General features: G+C 36.0%; 1 protein-coding gene across 3 annotated transcripts in view; it reads left to right on the top strand.

Annotated features, from left to right (window-relative positions):
* FUT8 (fucosyltransferase 8) overlaps positions 1-22,565 on the top strand; it is a 122,762-nt gene that overhangs the window by 47,198 nt on the left and 52,999 nt on the right. For 2 of the 3 annotated variants that reach the window (XM_062635906.1, XM_062635908.1), the window contains exons 3-4: positions 14,806-15,231; positions 22,354-22,469. In XM_062635906.1, coding sequence (XP_062491890.1) covers positions 15,029-15,231; positions 22,354-22,469 — 319 coding nt within the window. In that variant the 5' untranslated portion in view covers positions 14,806-15,028. Of the gene's footprint in view, positions 1-2,093; positions 2,189-14,805; positions 15,232-22,353; positions 22,470-22,565 lie in introns of all 3 variants that reach the window. The other variant, XM_062635907.1, reaches the window with a different exon arrangement.

Raw genomic sequence — 22,565 nt, forward strand, 5'->3', positions numbered from 1 at the left:
TTAGATGTCAAAAAAAATAAAAATAGAAAATGTATCTTTTTTCAAGCTTTGTAATGTAATGCTACAACAATTGTAAGCACTTGTATTTATTACCCTATCTAAAACAAAGGAGTGCTTAGTATTTTTAAATACCATGTGTTTGTATTGTTGATGTAAAAATTTTATCAGTTTAAAAAAGTTCTTACTTCTGATTAGGTCTTACCTCCTGTGAAAGGGTTCCAAGGTCAGTGCTCTGTGTTTACCTTCAGTAAAAACCCAAGTGCTGTGGTTTTGGATCTCTCTGAACCACGGATGTTTGTTCATCGTTTTGAGGATGTCTGGTCTGTGATACTTGAATCACTTAAATTGTGGGTGTTTTTTGGTCTTTTTTTTTCCTCTGATCTCTCGCCAGAAGCTATATGGTTAAAGTATGATCAGTAGTAGTACTTAACTTCTTAACTTTGGTTACATTGCTTTTTTTCAATAGAAGTAAATTTAATAACTGCAGGAGCATGGGACCCTTCGTTGGCCATTATTTTGATGTGTTTCTGCTTAGGCTTTTTCCTTATAAAATAGCTCCTGAAAGGAGACTAAATGTTCTTTTTTTTTTTTTTTTTTTTTTTAATTAAAAAAGTGCCAAGTTTTATTAGGCTAACACTTATGATAATTAACATTTTAAGTATTGCGACCTCAGTGAATAGGGAAGACAGAGAAAAACATTTTTTTTCTTAATGCCTTTTTTCCTACCACATTGTCATTGTGAGTATACTGTTACTTCCACTGATTAATTCCAGTGGTTACTATTAATTCAGTGATTTAAGCTGAGAAGTGCACAGTGCCCTCTGCTCTGCTGGAAGCTTTTCCTATTATGTGTAAGGTCAGGTAGTCCACTCCGTACTCCTTACTGCAATTTCTGTGCTTGGGCTGCAAGCTCTTGTACTGGGATTTTCTTGACTGCCATACTTTATAGTTTCTTGAACCTCCCAGACCTGATCATGGTGAGGGTATCTCCAAGGAATGCAGATATTCCCTCTTTCTCTGGGATGCCCTGCCTGGCCCCTTCATCTTGAAGAAGCATTAAAATGATTGTGAACAAGCAAGCAGAATGCTTCCTGCCCCCCAGTACTGTAAAAAAGAATGGAAGGTTCCTCTAAAAAATATGAAGCTATACATATCTGAAGATGTCACTAGAATTCACGAAAAGCAGGGCTTGGAACAGTATGTGTGTTGTCCCGAAGAAATACTAAAATTAACATATTTTGTTAGGAAAGCTGGATTACTTTTTTAGGTTAAGAATAGATGAAGAGAGCTGATGTTTGTTTGCAAGATTGCAAGATTTATTTGAAAGTTGGAGAATTGTATTCTTCAGCTATGGAACTAATTAAAAAGGCTATTCCATTTATTTGAGTTATGTTTTCTCAATATCTCTAGATATAATATTATATCTATATAATATTATATCTATTATATATAATAAAATAATATAGATAAATATTCTTAATTAAAAAAGTGTTAAAAATAAGTATTCCATCCCTGGTATTTTTTTCCCCCATTTCAAAGTTTTGACTGGTGTTTTGTAAGGATTAATGCGTAGAGATGGGGAAAGAATTATTTGACAAAAGTGCTAAAAGGCTGAATTGCTTTAATTGATTATGCAGATTTATATCTTGCATTCCAAATATATAGCATATTTCAGCTGCAAGTTTGATAGTATCTGTACATATTAATAAATTCAACTTTATACATCATTTTGGGGTTGGCAGATACCAGGAAAACTAGAGTCTGGTGAGACTGCCTTGTACAAGTTACTAGATCAATACAGGGGCTAAAATATTCTTTGATTTAATTCTTTGATTGCACCTTAGATTACCTTGTATCTAATCTAAGTATAATGAAAGATGTTAGTTAAAAATATTCTGATTAAGTAATTGATCTTTGTGGAAAATCCATAATGAGTTAAATAAAAAGTAGAAAATGTGATATTTTAAGATGAATTAGATTCTTTCTCAATGTTAGGATGCAAGGGAAAATCAAAAGGAAGATGTTCTTATCGAATGTGAAGCACTTCCGTTTGAATCTGAAACTAAAGAGACCTTCGTTTTTCTTTTAAACAGTTACTAATTTCCCTGGTTGCTGGGCTAGTGGAATTACTTGTTAACCTCCAAGCCAATGATGCAATTGTGTTTTGTTTCCTGCAGTCACGGAGAGGGTAAGCTGTTCTTGAGATTTGTTGTGAGGTTATGATATTTAAAAATGTACTTCTGTTTGTGTGAAAGATAATACACCTTGTACAGTTGGATGTTATGCATTTTAGATTTTTGCTTTTCTTTCCCCACAACAAAAGTATTTAAAAGCGCTGTTTAAATTCTTGAGGAGTTCTCTTATTTCAGAGTCACGAAATAGCTGATACTTTGGAATGTATCTCTGGAGATGGTCTAGTCCAACCCCACTGCTTAAAGCAGGGTCAGCTGGAGCAGGTTGCTCAGGTCTGTGTCTGGTCTCCAGAGATGGAGACTTCACTGACCTGCCCAGACTGTTCTAGTTTATAATCTACATGTATTCATCTTCTCTTGCTGACTTTATTTTGGTTGCAATCACTACCTACGATTGTAGGATAAAATTAATTATAAAGAGCAACTACCTCTGTACAAGCAATCCTTATGTTTTGACTTCCTAAAAGAACAACAGTCTGGCACAAGATTGCTTACTGGACATTCACAATATTTGTCTATTTCTTCCTCTTCCTTCCTTTCTGAAGCTGTTTTCTTCTTAAAATTCTGCAAAGGTATTTTCAGCTATAAGTTTTTTATGCAGTTACATTGGAAAAAGTCTTTGCATTGCTCAGCTGAGCATTTTGAATACACACTACAAACTTGGAAATAATCCCAAGATCTTTTAGGGTTCATTTTTCCTCTGTTTCGAATTTCTTTTCTGTATTACAATATGTATTCTGCTGTTACTTCTAAATGAATCTTAAGATGACTCTTCTCAAGTTGGTAATCTTTATTTTAGAATCTAGCTTTAGTTCCTCACTGCTGGCAATTTACCTTCTTCGTAAGCTTTGTAAGTGTGAAAAATCATCAGGCTTCCACATTCAGTAACAGAGTCGCTCTAACCGCATTTCAGGAAGGATAAATAACATTGCATCTGTCTCCTAAGTTTGTTCTTGTTGGTTTTATTTTGTTTCCTAACCGAATGAAATGAGTGGGCCTGTAGCTTGCACGTAGTGAAGGAAGTCCCCTAGTACTGTCTCTTCCTGCCAGGGAGTTTTCTGTGATGAAGAGCCAAAATTATAGTATATGAAGGCTTCAGTACTGAATAAATCTCCACTTGCAATGAAATTGAAAAGGGTGGCAAATTCTATTAAGAGAAGTTTAATTTGAGAATAATCTGCTGATTATATCAGATGAGGAGATCATATTTATTTATGTATAATTATATGGAGTATATGAAGAGAAAAATCACCCAAATTGCTCTGATCAATCCATACAGACAAAAAAATAAGCTCTTGGAGTAAGAGTAGTGAAGATGAAGGTGTGGATGTAGGAGTAAATAGTAAGCAAGTCTCATGATTTTGTATCTCACGTTTTGTAATCCATGTGAACAGAAGTTAAGAAAGAAGAAGTAAATTGGCACAATAATTAAGTATGCCTGTGGAATACTACAAAATTTATGTCCTTGTTCCAGAAAAAGTGGGGAATGGATAGTTTTTATGGATAGAAAAATAAAACTATATAACTGAAAACAATGAACTTGAATAGAAAGCTAAAGGAACGTCATTTTGGATACTTTCATAACACAAACATTAATAACATGTTCCATTAACGGATTTCAGTTTTCTGGTTGAAGAAAATAATATATATAATTTGTATATTAATAAAGGTAATTAAAAAGTTATGGATGAATGAAATGCTTTCTAAATTGTTTACAGTCAATATTCTAAAAGGTTTGGAACTAAATTGGATGAAGTCTCTTGAGATTAGTGTAGATGAATGCTAGAATTAGAAATAATTACTAGCTGTGGCTTGAACACAATAGTATGCAAAGCATGGGGACAAATATTGAAAGAAAAGACAATTAACAGAATAGAGCTAGATGAAAAGGGAAGATGAGATAAATGCAACATGGGTTTGCCAGAGATTGTTCTCTTAGTCTAGGTTTGCTTATTAACTGTTTCGGTGAAGGAAAGTAAATTTCCTAATGGAATGTAGTCTGGGGAGAAACTGTTCCCAGACTTCCTTCCAGCATTTTCTTGGCACATAAAAAATTGTATATTGAGTTATAGAAAATATGGGTAACAAGGAGAGCCATTCAGTGGAAAAGGAAGTAGCTGAAGGGATGAAGTGGCGGGAAATTGTGATGTGAGGAAGAGTATTAGGCTGCAGTAGAGACACCATTAATGCAGTGGATTACATCTGTTATTCATCTTGGGCGTTTTCAGTAGTGACAATGTCATAAAAAGATAATAGATTATAACAAAATCTAGGTCACAAAGTAGTGTTATAATGGGGGTCAGAAAAAATGTGCAAGAACTTTTTACTTGGGATGCTGGAGCAGTAGAATGGGATAAAGTATAATAACACTAAAGGATTAAAACCAGAATTTCTGTATGGGAGATGGGAGCATATCAATTTGAAGAGACCTAGGTGCAAAAAGAACTGGAGCTATTATGTCCTTGCAAAATGCTTGCTGGACTGCCAGAGTAATGTGGTTAGGAGAAAGACAAATCAGTCCTATCGCAGAAAGTGGGTCCAAGAGAGAAAAGCAAGTCTTTGGTTCAGACAAGACACTGGCAACACCTTGTGTGTTATGTACATTATTCTGGTTCGTGATTTTCCTAAAAGACTTAATCAGAATGGGAGCTGGTGCAAGATGTGGAGAATTTGTAAGCCTCTCACAGTGAAGTGCTTTTAAGTTAGCATATAAGACTCAGACTAGCATGAATGTGTGGGAAGGTGTAAGGCTGCTTTCTGTATTCTGACAAAATAGGGCAATAACCGAGCTCTCTGAGTTTATACTAGTTCAAGAAAACACAAGTATAAATTAGCAACATATAAATTTAATTTTGAAATTTTAAGCATTGGAAGGGTGAGTTTTTAAGCAGCCTTCCAATAATGGGGAAAAAAGGAGGTCCATCTTTTTTTGTTGTAGTTAGGTGAAACTTAGAGGTTTCTATGGCACAGTTACCTGAAATACTAGAACACAGCATTTGACTGAAGAAATCTTGCCCATATGACCTAGTTCAGCTTATGAAGATGGGGTTCAGTTAATCAAATAATATATAAGCTTTTGTTAAAGAATGCCTTGTGCACACTGTGAATAATATTTGCAAGTTCTGCTTATTTGTATCAAACACTACTGTTATTGTAAAAGTTGGTCAGAGAAACTCAATTTGGAGTTCTAGAAAGCAGCATTCTTTATTGCAGTGCTGGGAACACAAGTGACTCATTTCGCAAAGGTGAGTGCCCCCAATACTTGCTGACAGTAGCTATATATTTAGCATATTCATGCATATTCATAGCTTTCCCAGTAACTAATTATAATATTTGCATCCTAATTATGCACGCACTTTCTTGCTAAGTGGGGGTCTTTGGTGGTCGTCGGTAGTCTTCCTCACTGTGTTTATTGAATGACCTCGGTGCTTGTGCAAGCTTGCAAGGTCCTATTGCTGAGTTAGCATGAGTTGGTATGTCCTTGCTTCTGTTCTGTTCCAGTCTGACTCCACACTGGACGCCACTCTGCTGTCTTGAAGGCTGGCATCCTTGGTCTTATTTACTGTCTCCTTAGTTGTTATCAGTCCCATGATGTTCCTACCCCCATCAACCAAACGTTCCTTTCTCTCTCTCAACCAAACATTCCATTCTCTCCTAATGCCGAGTTAGCACTTGATATGTCCTTGCTTCTGTTCTGTTCGTCTGACTCCACGCTGGACGCCACTCTGCTGTCTTGAAGGCTGGCATCCTTGATCTTATTTACTGTCTCCTTAGTTGTTATCAATCCCATGATGTTTCCACCCCCATCAACCAAACATTCCTTTCTCTCTCCGTGTTAGTAAGTTAGAACAGTTTGGTTTATTCTACTGTGTTAAAGGTGCACACGCTATTGTTAGTTTAAGATTTAAGGTTACACTACAGAGACATTTAGTTGTTTATTTTTTTGTCCTTTCATCCTAATTTTTATTTTCATATTCTAAAAGCATTATTTCTTCAAGCTCTAATCCTTTGTCAAGAGGATTAGATCACTGTTACATGGGACCTGGAATTGTGAAGTTATTTGTTTTTGTTTGGGTTTTTATTCTAGCACAACAGGTTAACATTCCTTACAGTAGCATGCTTTCCTAAGAAGATAGTTGTAGTCAGTGAAATCTTAAAAATACTAACTTGAATTACTTCCTTTTAATCAAAACTGATGGTGATGGGAAGGTTCAATCTAAGTTGCGCATCCAGTGTAACTTGCTTTTTGAGTGATTCACACTTAATGACAAGTCATTGTGATAGCCTTTGACAGTGGAGTAAATTTCATGTTTCATATTATGAAAAAAGAATTGTAGGTGATATAAATGCCAATAAATGTAATGCTGTTTATATTAGCTATATGGATGTATAAAAGTCATACATCACTACTGCTGAAGACTCCTTCCTGAGTGATTTGTTTTCTTTTTGGCTTACATAAGGTACACTTTGTTTTTTGAGTGAATCTAGGTCAGTAGGTGGTTGAGCCAAAAGTAGACTTGCTTAGCTTGCTTTGAACTGAATCTTGAACTGAAAATAACTTGAAACTGTACATTGCCAAGAAAAAACATAACACTATTCTGGGGCCATAATTCTGAATAGCATGCTGAAATAGACACTGAGAAATTCTCATTTCCGTCACTGAATTTGTTACTGAAAGCATGGTGGGAATAACAATTTAATAAGGAACTTACTTAATTCATGCAAGATGTCCTTGAAATGATGGTATTCGCCTGTTCAAGTTTCTAATTTGTGAGTACCTTTTAAAGGTTTAAAATAACCAGAAGGCATTATGGAACAAGGTGAGGAAAGATAGTAAATGTTTATTTTTTCATTCATTCATTGCTATAGCAAAGTAACTTCAACATGTATGCACATTATTTCTCCTGATGAATTTGCAGTTATACTTCAGTCTCTTTTTTAATTATAATTTTAATTAAGTTAATGTTCTCTTTATGGTTTCTTTTAGTCATTTTGTAAACACTGCATTGTGTTCCATCAAAGCTATGGTTTTTAACCCAATCTTCCCTGTTGATTTGGCAACAACACATTTTTGTATGCTTACAATCAGTTGTGGCGTGTATGTGTGGTGTGCGCAATTTGATTTCCTGATTAAGGCATTGAAGCAGATCCTTATTTTTATGTAAATATTCTGTCTTCTCTTTAATGGAGTCTAAATAAATTAGTGAAATGAAACATATTTTCTGTGCTATGCATTTAGCAGCAAATAAATTTTAATTTGACTTCCTTTCTCACAGTAGTATTTTCCGTTCAACTGATGCATTAGGGATTGTGTATTCCTAATGATTTATAACAGCAAGTACCTATCAGAACTTTTTTTGCTTCATTGAATGATACTGCATATTTTGTATTGACCTTTTATAGAAGAGCTACAGGATTAAATTAAACCTGGGAAATAGCTTACTTTGCATTCAGCTTAGCATTTGCTTTTAACATTACTGTGTTCTTATTCTACGAAACTTTTTTCAGATATTGGTTTGATTTCTTTAGTAGCTGAAACAGGTGTTTAAAATAACAAATCAATTTATAAGGAGTGCCAGAAAACTCCTACATTTAAGTATGAAAAGCCTTGGTGTTGATTACCACCGATATCTATTTGTTTCTCATTATTTTGAGATGGTTTCATGGCTGTGTATAGTCTCCTCATCTTTAGTCTCATATGGAACCAGGAGACCCTTTGCATTCATATGTGAAAGATTTTCCCCTACTTAATGCAAGTCCAAACTGCTTTATTTCACAATGGCTAAACACTGTGTCTTTACAATCCTTATTCGGGAATTCCTGAAGGTTACCAGTTTCACCGTGGCATCTCCAGCCCCATACTGATGGTCTCAAGCCCCATACTAATACTGGCATTAAAGGCTTCTTATGCCACTGTCCTGTTGTATGCTGTTGCTTCTGCTGAGCTTTGTCTTTAACACTTAGCACCTACATCAGTGCTGTGACAGGGATTTATGTGGGTACCCGGGTACTTATTCATAAGAGGTGATTTCCCTGCGAGATCAGATTGAAGCCCTCTGAAAATTAAAATTAGCTTGAAAGATGGCTGTAGAGATAATTCTAAGAGCTGCTGGGAAGAACAGAGGAATCCAGTCCTGTTCACCCCAAACACCCAGGGTAAGCTCTTTCAAAGAGATAAAAGAGATACCTTATTAAGTTTTTTTAGAAGGTGATGCTTTAATCATTCTGAAGATCCCCTAGAATAGAGGCAAGCACTAATCTAAAATTGCAGGAAAAAAATGCTGGTTAGCTAGATGTCAATATATTATGTTTTGATGTGCTTATGCACTGGAAAATGCAAGGTTATGGGTAAATCCAGTAAAGGTATGACAAGAAATCATGGTAAATCTCAGGGGATAACTAGTAAATTAAAAAACACAGCTTCCTTTGGTAGAAGAAATGTAACACCGTAGTCTTAGGATCTTCACTGTATAATAACATAATTTAATAACAACACTGTTATTCAGGTATTTTCCTATTTCCTGCTTAGTAAAATATATTTATTGGTACTGCTCTCTCCACACCTTTAGGTTTGGAGGGCTCTTATTTTGATATTCAGTTATCTAGTGCGAGGGTGGAACTAGGTGATCTTAAGGTCCTTTCCAACCCCAACTATTCTGTGATTCTGTAATTCTGTGATCAGAAGATGCTAATGACCGTAGATGTAATGATTAATCTCAGGTTTGAATTACTGGGTTTGTGGGCTGCTGCTGTTTTCTCTTAACTTCAGACTTGTACTTTCAGTCTTGCAGTCCTGAGCTTAGATTGCAATATGAAAACTCATGAACAGCTATAAAATTAAAAAAAAGATAAATACTGACGTTACATCTACATGTAATGTCAGTGTGTGATAGTTTTTCCTTTTTGTTTCCCTATTTGTTCTTTGATTTTTGCTACTGTTTTATTTATTAGAGTTTAATTTATTTAAATGTCTTGTAAGGACCTTGAAATACTGGAATACTTTCACATTTTACATTCCCTGAACAGTATGAAATGGAAGAAAAAATACAAAAGGCACATTACAGTACAAAGCCAGTAGTTAAGAGTAGCTAGAGCTCATGTATAATTAGATACACCACATTTGACATACAGGCTGACTGTTTAATGCTAGTTCAGAATGTTCTTCCTATTTATTCTGATAGTTTGGCATTTTTATTTTAACTTCAGCTGTACTGTGACCTAACATATAAAAAGAACAGTGATATCATCAGAGATTCATAGGAATCAGATCTTTTGCATACTATGAAATATTCTTCAGAGTAGTTGAAGAACTTTCTGTTCTTTAAAATAGTAAGATCATTAATTGATTTAGAAATAATGTTATTTATTATCAGGAAGTATGAACAGGTTCGCTCTTAAAGAATGTTAAATTCAAACTGTCAGTACTTTGCAATCATTTATATAAAAGCAAAGTGAAGGTGCTACAAGAACAATGTACTTGAAAATAATCACACCATTAATTGTTCCGGATGTACAGGGGCATAAATAACAAGGGTTTTTCCTCCCTATATGCACTTGCAATCCTGGGATGTATTAGAAGGGCGGTGGTTAGTAGGTCGAAAGAGGTCCTCCTTCCCCTCTACTCTGCCCTGGTGAGACCCCATCTGGAATATTGTGTCCAGTTCTGGGCCCCTCAGGTCAAGATGATTAAGGGAGTGGAGCATCTCCCCTCTGGGTCTTTATAGTTTAGAAGGAGGGCTTGAGGGGTGACCTTATAAGTGTCTATAATATAAGCTCTTGAGAGCCAGAAGTACTTAACCAATCTTATCCTCAAACACAGTCAAGTACTTGATGAAGTTATCGTTCCACTTTCTTCCTTTGAAAGGCTGTCTGGTATTTCTTCTGTCTGAGTTTCTGTGTATCCTTTTAAACCAAACACTCAAAAAGTTACTTTTTTATTAATAATGAGTTCTAAAATGTCTTTTTATCAAGTAAATGTAGGATTGTTAGCCCTCTTAAAATGTGGTCTCTTTGTGTTTGATAGCATAAAACCTTTAATAACTCTTAAAAATAGTGTTTGTTTAACATTTTAAATTCGTAGAAATATTTGCACCGTATCAGATCAAAGGCTTATCTAGCCTAATGTATATCCAAGACTCGCTTGTAGTAGATGTCTAGGGAAAACTGCAAGAACCAGGAAACTATGGTGATACTAAGCTGGTACATCCTCCAGTTTCTAACAATATGTGACTTGGGATTCTGAGAATGTTGAGTGCTATCTTTGTGGGTAGCCTTTGATGAAAATTTTAATCTTCCTTGAAATGGTCTAATGGCCTTTGAAATGTAAACTTCTAACACCTACGGTGTTTGATCAGAATGAGTTTCATGCTGGAATTGCCTGCTTTGAGAGATACCTGATTTTGTTTTGAACCTGTTCAAACCAGGAAGTTTTACTTGTTATTCCCGTGTACTAGAAGTAATAACAAATGACTGATTGTGCCATTTACTGTCTTATACCATTAATGATTTTTGCAATTTTTTTTGTTGTTGTTTAAACCTGAGAGGACCCGGTTGCTTTTTGCCCAATGCTGAGCTGCCATTTTATAGAATTACCTCTGACAGCTAAAGTCCATTCCTGATGGGTAAAGGTTCAAAAGTCATCTATACACAACTCCACACACTGATATAAAGTGAATTTTCATCTTACATTTTATCTCTTCATTAGACAGTGTCTTGATGTCCTTCAGTTCATTGCTATCAGCTTTTATTCTCTGTATGCAAAGCTTATTACCTTACTTTTCACCTTGCTTTCCAAATCAGTTATGAATATATTAAACTGTATGAGCTCTGTGATGAGTCCCAGTGAAGTCCATGATCATTCTTTCCACTTAAACTGATTGCTTAGTCTTATTGTAAGCTTCTTCTAATGGAGTGGTGACTCACATGACGAACTTTCTTCTTCCATGTACCTTAGTTTCTTTGAAATATTCTGAGGCCCTTGTTGAAATTTGGAAATCCACACTCACTAGGTCAACTGCGTAGCATTGGAACTGGTTCTGTCTTGCCTGTGTGTTTGTTCACATCTTCAGAAGAACTTTAATAAGTTTATGAGGCACAATTTCTCCTTCCAAGAGCCGTGCGAGTACTTTTTTTGACTTTGATTACGTTCATCCTTATGTTTGCAGTTTTATTTCATCTGATTACTTCTGCCAGTGTGCTTGACAGGAATATCAATTTTGTCTGGCCTGTAGTTGCAGGGATCCCTGTTGTAGCCCTTGCGGAGAATTCGGTTTGCAGTTTTCATTTTCTGTTCCTTTGCTACAAGGTGATTGTAAGTGAAAGATTACACACTACTGTTAATAATTAAACTACTGCATTATCTTCTTTAGAACTGTTGGAAGAATACCATCTGTTCCTGACAAATTGTTATATTAATTTTGTGGATTTGTTTGATAGCCTGTTCTACTAACGCTGTTTGAGACACACTGATGCTTCCTCTTATAAAGATGGTAACTGATTTGTGAGTCTACCTAAGTTCCTGTGCTATGAAAAACAGATTGAAAAAATGGAAGTCAGTATTTCCCTTGCAGAGTATTCTAAACAGTTCTTACTTACTCTTACCATTTGTTGACCTTGGAGTCTCCAGGAATTTTTCTCTTTAATGTACCAGAATTTATCTAATTGTTTGAGCATGCTTGTAACTTTTTGAAGGAATACTTTCTTTGCTAATTATAATAGTTGTTTGAATTAAGACCATTATCTTTCCAGGTAGCATGAAGTCCACTTCTCTTTTAAAACAGTTCCTCTTCTTGAAATTAATCACAGTCATAGAGAGCTTTTTTACTTTGTTGCTCCTCGAAGGAAATCATGTCTGATATATTATGCAGACTGCTATAAAGTGGTCCTGTGGCAGATACTCTCTGACCTAAGTTCTGCAAACTGCTTATGATTAACTCAAAAGTTTTTCCTAGTAGCTTTTCTCTTAAGCAGTAATTTCATGATGTCTGTAGCACCTGTTTATTCTCATTACATTTCCCAGTATAATATTTAGCTCATCAGTAGAGGAATATTTGAAGACACCTTCTATATTTTATTTCCTCTGCCTCAGACTTTGTGATTTCACTTGGCATGTTGCAGCCACATCAGCCGTTTTCTGGGTGATGGTAGTAGAGATGTTAAGAATACTTTCACACTTAAACCTTAAATGTCAGTCCATGGGGGTTTTTTATGTTAATCATTTCTTCAGGTAACTAGGCTTGCTTCTCTTAGAGCAGCAGTTCTCTGGGGGGGTTGGCAATGGCTTACTCTGTCTCATATCACAGTATCACAGTATCACAGTATGCTAGAGATTGGAAGGGACCTCGAAAGATCATCTAGTCCAATCCCCCTGCCGGAGCAGGAACACCTAGATAATGTTACACAGGAATGTGTCCAGGCGGGTTTTGAATGTCTCCAGGGAAGGAGACTCCACAACCTCCCTGGGCAGCCTGTTCCAGTGTTCCGTCACCCTCACCGAGAAGAAGTTTCTTCTCAAGTTTAAGTGGAACCTCTTGTGTTCCAGTTTGTACCCATTACCCCTTGTCCTATCATTGTTTGCCACTGAGTAGAGCCTGGCTCCATCCTCGTGACACTCCCCCTTTATATATTTATAGACACTAATAAGGTCACCCCTCAGTCTCCTCTTCTCCAAACTATAGAGACCCAGCTCCCTCAGTCTTTCCTCATAAGGGAGATGCTCCACTCCCTTAATCATCTTAGTTGCCCTGCGCTGGACTCTCTCCAGCAGCTCCCTGTCCTTCTTGAACTGAGGGGCCCATATATAATATGGATTCTTTTAACTCGTACTGAGATCTGCAAAGGTTGATGAAGAAACCACTGTCTTCCTGAAGGCAGTCCCACACTTTTGCCAAGCTAAAGCAAAAGCTGTGTATAGTTTTCCTAGAGATCTGTAGAAAATGGCATACTCCTCGTGTGGGATTCCGACATTACTTTCAAAGAAAATTGATCTGCTTGTGCTCGCCTTGTCACAGATACATTAGATGGAAAAGCCTGAGAGAGTTACTACAAATGTTTTCCATTTAATTAGTAATATTCAATTTCAAATAGTTTATCTTGTGTACCATGTCGCTAATCCTAAGTGGAATTTTTCTGCCTCTTTCAAACATACAAAAAAACCCTTCTGGAAGATAACGAGATTTTTTTCAGTATTTTAATACTATGTTAGAATTTTTCTATCTGGAAGTGCATGCTCCAGGCATATGTCCATGACTGGGTGAATTTGGAAGTTATTGCAAGTTGGAAAGTCTATTCTCTAAACTTGAAATGAGTTGGAACAGAATAAAAAGCCTAACTGAAATGAAAAATAAGATGAAAAAAGGATTAAACAGAGAATAATAATTTGGGAGAAGGTGGATGTGGACAGAATCTCAGAGAAAAAATATGGTGGATTTACAGTTTTGAGAATTGAAAATATAGGTTATTTTGGAAATGGAGTGTAAAGAGCACATATGTGCCTTTTACAAAAGGCAGAAAAGTTACATTGCAGAGAAGGAGGAAAAGAGGTGAGAAGTACTTAAGATTTTGGATATGCTGATCAGTTAAATCTTCAGATCAGTTCTAAATGAGGAGGTTCTTATACTCATTAAATGATGTTTTGCCAGGTACAAAATGAGGTGAGGTGATTTTGTAATTTTTTAAATGGTGCAGTATCTTTAGATGATAGAAGATTTTGACTTTTGAGTATTTTTTTTGCATTTATATAGTTTTAGTAATTACACTTGCCAAGATGGGATTGATAGTTTTAAAGGGGAAGAAAAATGTTCCTAAAAATCAGGTTTCTAAAGTCATTCCTGACTTTCAGATGTATAGCAGTGCTATGTATGTTCTATTTGAAATCTCCCTCTTTTCTACCTCTTCAGTTTTTAGTGTTCTAATCTGTTTTAGCAAATGCGATGGAAGGGTAAAGAGAGAAGTGTTGTCTTGCAATTTTAAGCAAGAAATACAATTTTGGGTTTTATTTTAAATGGGAATTTCAGAGGTGACTGTAAATTTAAGGGTAGGCTATAAATGGATTTGTTTAGGAATTACTGCTTGCACTCTGCAGTGCTTGCACTTTGCTTAATTGATATTACAGCTGCTGTTAGGCCAATCTACTTGCAAACAGTAGAATATATTGTTAGAATGGCCATAACTCTTCTGTTACAGGGTGGGAGCCATGATAAAAATAGAGAAGAGAGTTCATAAAAGTGGAAAAAAATGAAGATGTATTTGTAATTGAATAAAAGCTCTTTGGTGATTCTAAACTAGACTATTAAGTTTACCACAGAATGTTTTTTAAATTGTTCTATTGTGTGAAATGAAACACAAATTGGTCAATATTTGTCTTATAAAATGTAACATTTCTTCTGGCCATTTCAAACATAGAATTAATTGCGTATTTTTTATACGGTTCATTCATGAACTCCGCATATTTTCTGTGGAAAGCTAAAAGCTTTATTCTTTTTCTACTTGACAGAAAGTAGTAGCACTGTTTATCATTATTCCTGAATGTTAATGACAATACATTTGTCTTAGTTGCAGTTCAATATATTTTTATATCTCAGAATTGTAATTTTTTTTTTCATTCTTTTCACAGAATATAAATGAAGAATGATGTGATATTAATGCTTTCTATGTGCAGACCCATAAAGATCATCTCTAAGGAGTTGCAGTAAGGCAAGCACTGAGAGTAATTTTTCTCTGGTACAATGTGGTGAAGCAAAGGAACTGGAATTGTCCACTTTTGTACAGTATAAGGACTTAAAATGTTCATTATTTTGTGAGCAGAAGCAGTTCTGGAGTGAATTGAACTTCTGAAAATGCGGCCATGGACTGGTTCCTGGCGTTGGATCATGCTCATCCTCTTTGCTTGGGGAACTTTACTCTTTTATATTGGTGGACACCTGGTACGAGACAGTGAGCACCCAGATCACTCTAGTCGTGAATTATCCAAGATACTTGCTAAACTTGAACGGTTAAAGCAGCAAAATGAAGACTTAAGGCGGATGGCAGAATCTCTCAGGTAGGATCCAAAAGTAATTAAAACTTTTCAGAAAAGGATTGCTGTATGTAACACGCTTGTGATTTTTTTTGTTGTTGTTGTAAAATCACGCTTAACATTTAAAAATACACAAAAGTGTTTTAATCAATTTCGTAACTGACTGAAAATATATTGCAAGACCTTTAAACAGATAATACACATTTACTTTTGGTCTAATCTAGTCATTAATTAAGAGTCATTATTTAATGGTGTCCAAATGTCACTGCCACAATAGCAGAGTTCTTTGGTGATTAACTCCTCAATGGCAACTTCGAGTGCAATAATTATGATGCTCAAGCCAGATAGAACAGCTCATGACTTTTCAACACTTCTGCGTGCAGTGTCTGATAGAGCTCATTTTAGAAGTGTTGAAAACATTCATACAGCTTGCTGAAGATGAGCTGCAGCAGACTGCGGCGCTATATGAATTCTTTTAACTGAGTTTTTTTCCTTGCTTTACTGCTAAGCTTGTAGAATAATTGTAAAATGATAGGATCATCTCCCTTGTTACGATTATTTGTTACATTATAGGTGGGTACAATTACAACTTAAAGTGTTTTCTTTCACCTTTTCAGACAGACAGGTTTTAACATAGACTTATGATATCTCCTTTCTTAAGAAATTGTAAGGGAAAGCTTCTTAGGCAGGATGTGTGCCAGAGTCAGATTGGACCCCGAAGTATGTGGACATCACCACATGCAACGTAAAAGTCCTGATGGATGATGTGAACAAGTGCAGAGGCTTCGTGTGTTATTCAAGCTGTAAAAGAGCAAAGCTCAATACAGGATTTTACAGAGTGGGAGGGTGATGTTTAGTTTTACTTACTCTCTCTTTCCTAACTGTATACTCACAAGCACCAAGACAAATCTGTAGCAGTGGTCTGGCCAGCAACTCCTATGTAGAATATGGAGAGAAAGAGGCACTGTGAGCTGAGTGTTCATAATGTCTCTTGGGTTGTTCTTCCTTGGCAAGGAGAAACTGATTTTGACCTTGCTTTTTAATACCCTTTAGGAGCAGATGCCATTTTGGATTTTATACCTTGCTGTTTTGCCTCTTAAATCATAGGAAAAAATAGCAAGTTTCACAAATCTCTTTGTTTTCCTTTCTAGCATGTTTTGTGGTTCTAGTCCTGTTCTTGTTACCTTACCTTGAAGTCAGTTTGTTTCTCCCCTTCATTTGAATTAAATCACACATATGGATTCTGTAGCAGTGAAATTAATACCTTTCCCCTGAACCCTGTTCTGATGTTTCTTCTCGTGCATTCTCTCCTTTTCACACGTAGCCAGGGCTCTTTGATCTGGTAGGCTGGGTAGACTTACTGAAGTTTCTTTTCACTGAACTCTTCCTGGTTTCTATAGATACGGCCGCATGCTGATGAGGCTTCTTAGCCTAGAAAAACAAATACCTTAGTTTTGCACATCTCAACTCTGAAGAAGTACCTTGGCATTCATGTGGTGCTGCACTGAGGCAGAGAAATGCCGCTGACTAGGTACCCTCCGCATTAAGCGCAGACAATCTTCACCTTAAGTAATATGGCCTTGAGTGGGCTGTAGTTTTCTATACTCAGTTGTTTATTAAATTATAGTAACAACTGCATTGGCAAAAAGTAGTGTAATGCAGAATAATGAAGAAACTTAAGTAAGATTGTGTATCTGAATATATACAATACCTTTAATATACTTTACTATTAGACAAGAATAGTCAACCTTAGGGTTTCTTGCCTCTGAGGGGGAAACAGTTGGCATTGACTGTAAAGATTACCACCCTCCATGCTTTCAGCCACCCATATTTGGCTGACTTGAATAAATGGTAATGTGGTGTTTTGCACAGTCACTGAAATACAACCAGTTCAAATTACAGTCACTAGGAGAGAGTAAATGTTCTTGATTTTACTGATGAAAAGGTACTTTTTCCTTCTCAAGAAGGAGGCATATGAATGCATATCTTGTCCCTGATACACAGGCTAAGCTATATTTTTAGCTTTTTGCTGGAACTCATCTGAGATGTTGCAGTACTAGACTTTGAGGGAAGTGATATATCCCAATGTAGAGCCTTTTCATTATTTTTATTGAGCAAAATCCATGATACTGTTTAAAATGTATTTGTGAAGGTTATTTCTATAAAGAAATAGCCTGGTCAACCTGCAGCATAAGAGTATTAAATCATAAATATAATACAGAATTTCAGTTTCTCATTTCTTTGTTTGCCAGGTAGAACAAGTGATGTTAAAAATAACTGTTAGCTTTAAAATGGTCCCATTAGAGTTTTATAGCAATATGGCTATTTAAAATGAGATATTAGCCAACAGTCCATGGATTCAGTATCTATGTCCTGGAAGAGCTCTCTGCTGCTACGAGCATCCATTAAAGAAACAAAACACCCCTTAACTTCAGAAATGGAATTAACATTAGACAGAAAAGATTACTTTTGCTCCAGTTAACATCTTAAAGTGAAAACATAATTTGTTTTTGGCTGGACTGATCAAAGTCAGAAAGTCTGGAACTATCACTTGAATTTGATTTATTTGCTAGAATTTTTGGGTTTGTACCGAAAACTATAATTACTGATAATGGCTGTGAAATCTGAGTGGTTAACATGATGGTCTTTAAATCATTGAGCTTGTGAAGGTAAATCCTATTGTGAAATTGGATTTTATTACACTGAGGTAAAAACTTGGTTTTGCTGCCCTTCTCCACTAAGATTTTATATCTAGAGAATTAGAGAGTTTGGTTTGTTTTTTTTTTTTTTATTCCAACAGAAAAGAAGCACACTTTTTGTAATAAGTGAAGATATGGAAGGGACCTTAATTATAGAATCATAGAATAGTTAGGGTTGAAAAGGACCTTAAGATCATCTAGTTCCAATGCCCCTGCCATGGGCATGGACACCTTCTGCTAGACCAGGTTGCTCAAAAGCCCATTCAATCTGGCTTTAGGTGGAGTTGTTATTTAAATGATAACTCTTGAGGTTACTTTGGGAGGAGTTTAATTGAGTCCAGAGTGCCTGCCTGGATAATTGTAGCAATAAACAGGCATCTGATTAACTAGACTGAAGTATTTTGACAATTAGATAAAACTTCTGGATGGCAAAAACCTCCAAGTTAACAAAAATTATCTCAGTGGAAAGAGAGGCTTTGTGAGTGGTAGGAAGTTACTATAATACATCGTTGTGCCATTAATAATAGCTAGTTATGGCAGAGAGGAAAAGATAGAAAGAAGGTATAGTTAAAAGAATTCAGTAGTTTAGTAAAAAGTGTAAGTTGTAACAATTTCCATTTTGAAGTTAAAGAAAATTGCATTTCATCTTGAATTACGTTGGGACCTGTGTTATATGCTAAAATATGTTTCAATACATTTCCGTTGCCTAGTATTTCCCATTCTAATGGGTTCTTGGGACTTCTCTGACTTCCTTCTTACCTGACAAAAGTGCCAGTCCTCTGGGATGGTTGAAAACAGGAGCTGTGCTATGCTTAGTTTCATCCAGCCACCCATGAATGCCAGCACACAACAAGAAGTGACCTTTCCACCCTGAGATTTCAATGCTCTTTTGCTGCCAATTTAAGTAGCAGCTCCTCATCCCCAAAGACAGCAACAACAACAAAACAGCAAACCAAAAATACGTCTTATGAAACACACCTTATGTGCATGCAACGTCAACCATGCCAAAGCTGGGAAATGTCATATCTGAGACAAAGCTTTATAAAATGTTGCTTAGCCCTTTTTTTTTGCTGTATGATACTTAAATCATATTTGATCTTGCAGTTTCCCCCCAGTTGCTTCTTTTTAACAAAGGATGCATGAGGAGTAGAATTAAGGTTTTAGGGCGTAAGATGTTTGGGGTTTTTGGAGGGGTGTTTTCCTTTTCCCCTGCAAGGTTTGTATGTTTGATGTCACAAAGCGCAGCACATTGTTCTGATGCATTTTTCTCCCATATTGCTTAAGACTAGTTTATGTTTTTGTAAGGATTTTTGGTGGAGTTATTTTTTCTTAATATGCACTTCTGCAATAGTGCAAGATGGAACAGTCACTTGTTTTTGAAAATCACCTGAAATAAGAATATTCCCTTAGGAAGTAAGTACACTTTGTGGTGCAGTTCCGATGACTTGACTTCAGGCACCACTTAGTTTTTACTGTGCATTTGAAATGCCTTCAGTGAGAAGTCACTGTAGTTTTTCTTGTGCAACTATGATGCTTTGTAAAAACCTTCCTATGGGCTATAAAGAGGCACAGAGATATGTTAGTGATGCAGGAGGTAAATGGAAGTAAAGGTGTTTTGTATTGCCCAAGTTTTAGAAATTATGTGCATGAATACTGTTTATAATTCAATTTACAATGTTGTCGTAGCAATAAGTGAAGGATATTCTGTGCTAGATGCTTACTGACATGTTCTTTTATTGTTGATCAGAATCATCATAGTTTTTCTAAACTTAGTTTAAACTCCTCAAATTTTAAGAAGAAGGTGTGTTGTCAGGACTTGTTATGAAAACTTCTGTATGTTTTTCAATAGGAATTCTTTTTCATAAGTATACATTATTACTAGGATATTCTGCACTAGAAGCTACCTACATAGATGATGCAATGAGTATAGATGAGGATTTTGATTCAAACGCTTTTCCCTCAAATGTTGCCTTATCTCCAGCTCAGTTGATGTACTTGTAGAGGGCAGTAACAAGCAAGCTGTGCTGGGTGCAGAGAAGAACCTTTTCCTTAATTTTGAGACTGGATGAAAGTGAGGAAGACAGCAGTTCCAAGTCTGATGAGGTAACAGATGCAGAGACAAAACTGCAGAAAGAATAAATTATTTTAGTTCTATCCTTAAATGATGTCATTTTTGCAAATCCATAGAACTAGGTTAGGAGAATGCCCCCCCACTCCCCTCCCAGCTCCTGTTATCTAACAACTGTAGTAAATGTCTTTATTGCAGTAAGCCAAAGCAAACTGAATATTAAATGGGATGTACATTTGTTTTTGAAAATCTTAGTTATATCAGTTGGTCAGGGTGAATTGAGGTTCTTTTGTATCATCCACACCCATCCTTCTGCAGGATTCTGCACTTGGTACTTTTAACAGACTTTCCTTATGTTCAGAGGATCCGTGTGTTGCCTGAAAATTTCTTGTGGTAATGACTTTGTATACTTTTACCCTATTGTTCTTCACAAATTCTACCTTTAGGGAATGTGATTTTTGCAGGAGAAGCCATTCCATTTTTCCTGGTAATTCCGTGGTTAGTTGTCCTGTCACAATTGTGATGCCAAGTTGGCAAACCACAGATATATTTCAACGTTGTGGTTTTAAACTAGTGCAAGAGCTTAAATGTGTTTCAGTATGCTTTTTAAAGGTTTGTGTTGTCTTGTGCATGGCTATACAATACCGTATGTCAGTATGATATAATACTGTACATCTGTTGCAGGACCAAATTCACAAATGGATTGTTCATACAGAGGGAGTATATTTAGGGAGTGCACATGCTTAAGGTTGGACTATTTTCTCAGTTTTGTCATGGTTGCTCCCTCAGTACATAAAAAAGCAGGTATACGAGCAGTTATTGATAATTCCTTTTTATTTGCCATAGTAACTTTAAACCACAAATACATATTTTGCAATAGTTATCGCTAATTTGCTTTAAGAGAGCAAAACTTTTCACTCAACTTGTCAGGCTACATAGCTGCTTCTTTTACCTCTCCTACCCCTGCTGGAAAAAAGGGGTTTAACTGTTATTTTAGCGTGATACACTTTTCTGATGCTCGTATTAGGTTTTTATTCCCTTCAAATACTCCAGTGAAAATGGGCTTTTCATCAGTTCCTAATTTTTTGTTGATGTTTAAATCTGCAGATCTGGGAGACATTAAATTTAGTGACATCCCAGTAGGATCTTTAGACTGCTGTCATTTCTGGTTTAGGGTGAAGATACTCCCTCTAACTGCTATTTTCTCTATGCTAGAGGCATTTTTCATCTGGCATGGGGTCTTTCCATATGGTGCTTTGAAACTGTGTATGTGTGTGTGGAGAGAATATCCCTTTCTTTTTATCCTCATATTCCATTATGAATGAAGAATCATCTTTATGTTCTATATTCTTTACAGTTCTCAAGACTTTTAGACATCTGTTTCCTTTTCCTTTTCAGGGTTGTCTTTTACAAAAGTCTCATAAAAGGTGGAATAATATTTAGCCCTTGAATCCAGCAGAAGTGTTATTCTCTAGAGATAAAAGGAGTTTTTATTTTCCCTCCATTAATTTTTAATTTGTGGGACAAATAGAAGTTAGCATCTGATTTTTATACTTTTACAGTTTCAGTTTATTTATATGTGGGTTCAAGTTGAGATGATGAACAAGCCTCAGTAGCCTCAGTAATACCCTTAGGGTGGACATAGGGCTTATAGATTTCAGGATGCTTATTTCCGTACTTCTCCTGTGCTCACATACCAGAGGTTTCACAAATGGGTAATACAGTTGCTGTTGTTGTTTTAGGTGACCAGCAGTTTAGAATACCAGAGTTGTCATAAAAAATTACCAAGGGGGTCCATTTAAGAAGCAAGGATCTTGTTCTGAATCCAGAAAATATGTTGAAATCATCTTGTGCCTGTATGTAGGAAAACTTAACTTAAAAGCAGAGTCACAGTGCTGCAGCTCTGGTCCTCTAAGAATATTTGGCCAGCATTCAAGACCAGAATGTATTTCATGTGTGAATATAGAAAGCAGCCAAAACTTGAATCTTGTGAAGGCACATACCTCAATTAGGCTTTGCTTGTGTGCCAGTCAGTCCAACAAATGGTCTGAGTTAAGCTGCTGCAAATACTGTTTTCACAAGTAGAGCCTAGGATTGGTCTTGTCAGTGAGTTGAAGTGTTGTAAACACCACAGTTTAACACCACGTTAGATCTGTGTGCTGCAGCTCTGATAGGTACTGTTTTCCTCTTACAGGACTGAGGTTTAAAAATCTTTATTTTAGTATGTTTAATTTCTTCTGGTTTTAAGAAAATGCCAAGAAGGCCTATCAGCAAAAGAATATGGAACAAAAAGAGAGAGATGAACTGTTAGTGCAAATAATTTGTCAAATAACAATTATACATATAAATCGTATAATTTCTTTATTTTCTATATCCTAGGATACCAGATGGCCCTATTGATCAGGGACCAGCTGCAGGAAAGGTACATGCTTTAGAGGAGCAACTTTTAAAGGCCAAAGAACAGATAGAAAACTATAAGAAGCGGACAGGAGATGGTTGGTAGACAAGTTTTATTTTACTTCTAAACCAAGTTTTGGTATTCCGTATCAGAAATGTATTGGTTTCTTAACAAATAATTCAGCTACAAGGGC

The sequence above is a fragment of the Pezoporus occidentalis genome, unplaced genomic scaffold, assembly GCF_034315485.1.
Source record: "Pezoporus occidentalis ecotype Australia unplaced genomic scaffold, CSIRO_AGI_Poc_V1 ctg46, whole genome shotgun sequence".
In the NCBI taxonomy this organism is placed as follows: domain Eukaryota; kingdom Metazoa; phylum Chordata; class Aves; order Psittaciformes; family Psittacidae; genus Pezoporus; species Pezoporus occidentalis.